Source organism: Triticum dicoccoides, chromosome 5A (genome assembly GCF_002162155.2).
Source record: "Triticum dicoccoides isolate Atlit2015 ecotype Zavitan chromosome 5A, WEW_v2.0, whole genome shotgun sequence".
NCBI classification, from domain to species: Eukaryota; Viridiplantae; Streptophyta; class Magnoliopsida; order Poales; family Poaceae; genus Triticum; species Triticum dicoccoides.
In genome coordinates, this window is record NC_041388.1 from 399,354,187 (window position 1) to 399,358,297 (window position 4,111).

Genomic DNA, 4,111 nt, shown 5'->3' on the forward strand with positions numbered 1-4,111 from the left:
GCTTGAGGAAACCAACACAAACGCATAAATAGATTGCAGCTAATTATTTAGCTGAGTTTGCTGCACATACACACACAAGAGAAATGCATACAGTCGCTCACACATACATTACCTTCACCCCCTCAACAAAAAAAAAGACATTACCCTTCACACAAAAACATATAGGGTACGTTCACTGTATAAACTTGGCTCTACCAGATTCTTTTATGACGATCCTCATCCTGGTGCCGCTGCTTGTGACTCATGGCCTTGGGATTTAGAAGATTTTCTAGGGGTTGAATTTGGTAGATGGACGGCTAGATCAGGCTCTGATGCAGACTGGCCTGTCGAAGACCCAGCTGAACCTTGCGAACTCGGCCTCTTTTGCGGCTTTGATCGCACGGTCGTGGGCCAGCTCCTCCACCCGCCGGATCTTGCGCGGCAGCCCGCACACGTACTCCTGCGCGCGCCGCCCCTCGCTGGACAACTGCCCCCCGCCGAGGTCCGCCACCTTCCACCTCCGCACGAAGTGCTCCACCATGTCGCCGTAGTCCCTTGCCGTGTACACCCCGGTGCGCTGCGCCACCGCCGAGAAGTGCTCGAACAGGTCGGCGTCGCGGCCGTCGGTCATGAGCTGGCCGGGCATGGTGATCTTGTCCCGCAGCACGGCGGCCAGCGCCCGCACCATTCCGTCCGGGTCGAGCTCGAAGATCTTGGCGGCCACCTTGGTGTAGGCCGTCTCGTGGCGCTTCTCGTCGGCGGCGACGACGCCGCAGATCTTAGCGAGGCAGCGGTCGCCGTGGCGCGCAGCTTGCTTGGCGGTGTGGGCGTGGGAGATGAAGGTTGCGCGCTCCTGGAAGGAACCATAGACGGCATTGTGGTAGGGGCTGGACGGCCTGAGCATCTGCATGCCATTGCGGAGGAGGTGGTGGACGGTCCGCTCGATCTGGCGCATGTCGACGCGGCCGGAGAGGTAGAGGTAGCGGTTGAGGAGGTCGCCGTGGCGGTTCTCCTCGGCCGTCCATCCGCGGATCCAGCGCGCCCAGGGGAGGTCGCTGCAGCCTGTGTCGTCGCGGTAGCCCGGCACCCGGTTGCCCATGCACATGTACGTCGGCAGCGCCTCCTCCGTTACCATGTTGCCCACCAGGCAGACCAGCACGTCATCCGGAACGCCGGAGGCTTGGGCCTGCAGCTCCTCCGTCGTCATCATCATCGACGGCTGCTGCTCGTCGGAGAGGCCAGCTGCAGAGAGGGAAAAGCAGGGGAGCAGGTCGCTGGGCTGCCACGCGTCGTCCACCGGGGTGAGCAGCGGCAGCAGCTGTTCCTCCACCCAGCCGCTCAGGCTCAGACCCCGCACCACCTCCGCCTCCGCCTGCTCTTGCGCCGCCATCCCCATCACCGTGCCCTCGAAATTAGCTGTCGCGGTGACCTTGCAGGCCCACCTCCCAGCTCTCGCCGCAGCCCGGCTCCTACACCTGCATGCACAAACGATTCCACTTCACCCGCTTGCCGAATCAAATCGCACACCTAGTTGGATGCTCGTCACATCGCGTGCATATTTGCGTGGGGAAGAGAGCCTTCGTACTTACCAGGTTGGATGCGCCTGTGCCGGCATGGCGAGGCCGTGAGGGAAAGGCTTGAGCATGCTCATCTTCTCAGTGCTGCAAAGGTAGAAGCTTCCCTGACGATGCTGTATTGCAGGCAACGTGATGAGCCCCGGCATATTTGCTTTGTATATATGCATGCACCTACCTATGTTGGTTGGAGATGAAATGGAAACGGGAGCAGCATGCACGTGCCGACAGGGTACGTAATTTGACTAAGAGGCCTCAAAGCTTGCCGTCGAGCACTAGCTACATGACCAGTGAGGAAATCTAAATTCATATCTGACCTTATAAATGAGAGTTTTAGCGTGAATTTTAAAGCTTCAGTTTGAACAGACAATTGATGGAGGGGTGTCCATTCTATAATATGCTGATGACACTATTCTTTTCATGGAACATGACATGGCTAAGGCACGTAATATGAAACTGATCCTATGTCTATTCGAACAATTGTCTGGCTTAAAGATCAATTTCCATAAGAGCGAGGTGTTCTGTTTTGGGAAGGCCAAAGACGAGGAACATACTTACAGACAATTGTTTGGATGCAAATTAGGTGCTTTACCATTCAGTTACTTGGGTATTCCGATTCATCACCGTAAATTATCTAATAAAGAATGGAAATGTATTGAAGAACGAATTGAAAAAAAACTCAGCTGCTGGAAGGGCAAGTTGATGTCATATGGGGGTCGATTAGTTCTGATCAACTCAGTACTAACTAGTATGCCCATGTTTTTACTTTCGTTCTTTGAAATTCCGAAAGGGGTCCGAAAGCGACTTGATTTCTTTAGATCTCGATTCTTTTGGCAGTTTGATGAGGCCAAGAGGAAATACCGTCTCGCGCGATGGGATATCCTTTGTCGACCTAAAGACCAAGGAGGTCTCGGTATTGAGAACTTGGAAACTAAGAATAAATGTCTAATGAGCAAATGGTTGTACAGGTTAGGGACAGAGCCAGAGGGTATGTGGTCTCAAATCCTGCGCAATAAGTATTTCCACTCGAAAATGCTAGCCCAGACTACCATCCGACCAACTGATTCACCGTTCTGGAAGGGACTTATGAGAACGAAGGATCTGTTCTTTCGTAGGGTCAAATTCTTGGTTGGCAACGGGATATCAACTCGATTTTGGGAGGATACATGGTTAGGAGAGACACCTTTGGCCTTACAATATCCTACCCTTTACAATATTGTGCAACGCAAGGAAGATTACGTAGGTATCGTCCTTTAAACTATTCCCTTGAATATCCAGTTCAGACGTGCGTTAGTGGGTGCGAGATGGACAGCCTGGGTGCACTTGGTTCGGAGATTGATTGAAGTTCGACTCTCCAACGTGCCGGACTCTACACAATGGAAGTTAACTAAAAATGGGATATTTACGGTGAAATCCTTTTATACGGATTTGATTAATTCTGGCCCCCTCTCACAGTCACTTCATATATGGAAGATTAAAGTTCCTTTGCGGATTAAAATTTTCATGTGGTTTGTCCACAAGCAAGTAATACTCACAAAGGACAACTTACTTAAGAGGCGATGGGTAGGCAACTCGCGGTGTTGTTTTTGTGCTCAAGATGAGACAATACAACATTTATTCATTGAATGCACACTTGCCAAGTTACTTTGAAGAATGATTCATATAGCTTTAATATTAATCCCCCAGTAGATATTGTGTCTTTGTTTGGGACGTGGTTAGGTGGGGTTGAACAGATCACGGCAGCTCGTATTCGAATTGGAATATGTGCGTTACTATGGGCTATATGGAACTGCAGAAATGATATGATTTTTAACAGACAATACAACTTAACTTTTTTGCAGGTTATCTTCAGAGCTACAGCTCGGATCCGTACGTGGTCCTTACTCACTCATATGGACTCCAAGGAGCCTTTGGTTACTGGGTGCAACCAATGGGAGATGGTAGCTCGGGCTATATTCAACTGGCTCGGATGGCGGTCGCATAACATGATAGAGGGCTAGAGAGCTTGTCCTTATTATCACCGTATCGGTTGTTTTTTTTTGTTAGGCCCTTTATTTTTTTCAGATCTTTGTGTTATGACTTTGCTCCGTCTGCGAGCTGTAAGACCTTTATGATGATACTTTCTGAATTTTTAATAAAAGGACCGCATGCATCATCATGACGTAGAGGCCTGGGGTATACCTCCATTTCCAAAAAAATTAAAGATACCAACTTCCAATTAAATAAATCGTGTGTTCTTTGGTAGCCAACAAGGGGACGATAACTGGTGTTTGCCATCGGAGTGGAACTCCTTGGGCAGTCGAACCCTTCAATTGGTCATGCTTTTCTTGTTTCTCTAGATTTATTAGGCATGTGACAGGATCTCTTGATACTATGCCTAGCCGTGGGATTGTTCTTCTTTTTTACTACCTTGTTTGATCACTCACTAATAGGGATCGGGATGATCCAGGCATGCAAGCATTCAGGGTACCATTTTCACCAGCTCCTTCATCCATTGATATTCGTTGTCGATGCTCAACTATTTTGTTTCGAAATGGCGTTGACATCATGATGGAGGT

The 4,111-nt window shown here is 49.8% G+C and overlaps 1 protein-coding gene across 1 annotated transcript; it reads right to left on the minus strand.

The window, feature by feature from the left end:
- Positions 1-2: 2 nt before the first annotated feature.
- On the minus strand, positions 3-1,740 carry LOC119301809 (acyl-[acyl-carrier-protein] desaturase 4, chloroplastic-like). The gene is made up of 2 exons (XM_037578786.1): positions 1,569-1,740; positions 3-1,454 (listed from the first exon to the last, which is right to left on the minus strand). The coding sequence occupies exons 1-2, from the start codon at positions 1,721-1,723 to the stop codon at positions 302-304; spliced, it is 1,308 nt and encodes a 435-aa protein (XP_037434683.1). The 5' UTR covers positions 1,724-1,740; the 3' UTR covers positions 3-301.
- Between the last annotated feature and the right edge of the window lie 2,371 nt (positions 1,741-4,111).

What these genes read in the sequence shown, in the direction of transcription:
- LOC119301809 (XM_037578786.1), bottom strand. Translation starts at nt 1,723, where the DNA reads ATGCATATATACAAAGCAAATATGCCGGGGCTCATCACGTTGCCTGCA. An exon ending in GCACAGGCGCATCCAACCTG is followed by an intron (nt 1,455 to 1,568) that starts GTAAGTACGAAG and finishes TTGTGCATGCAG; the next exon opens with GTGTAGGAGCCGGGCTGCGG.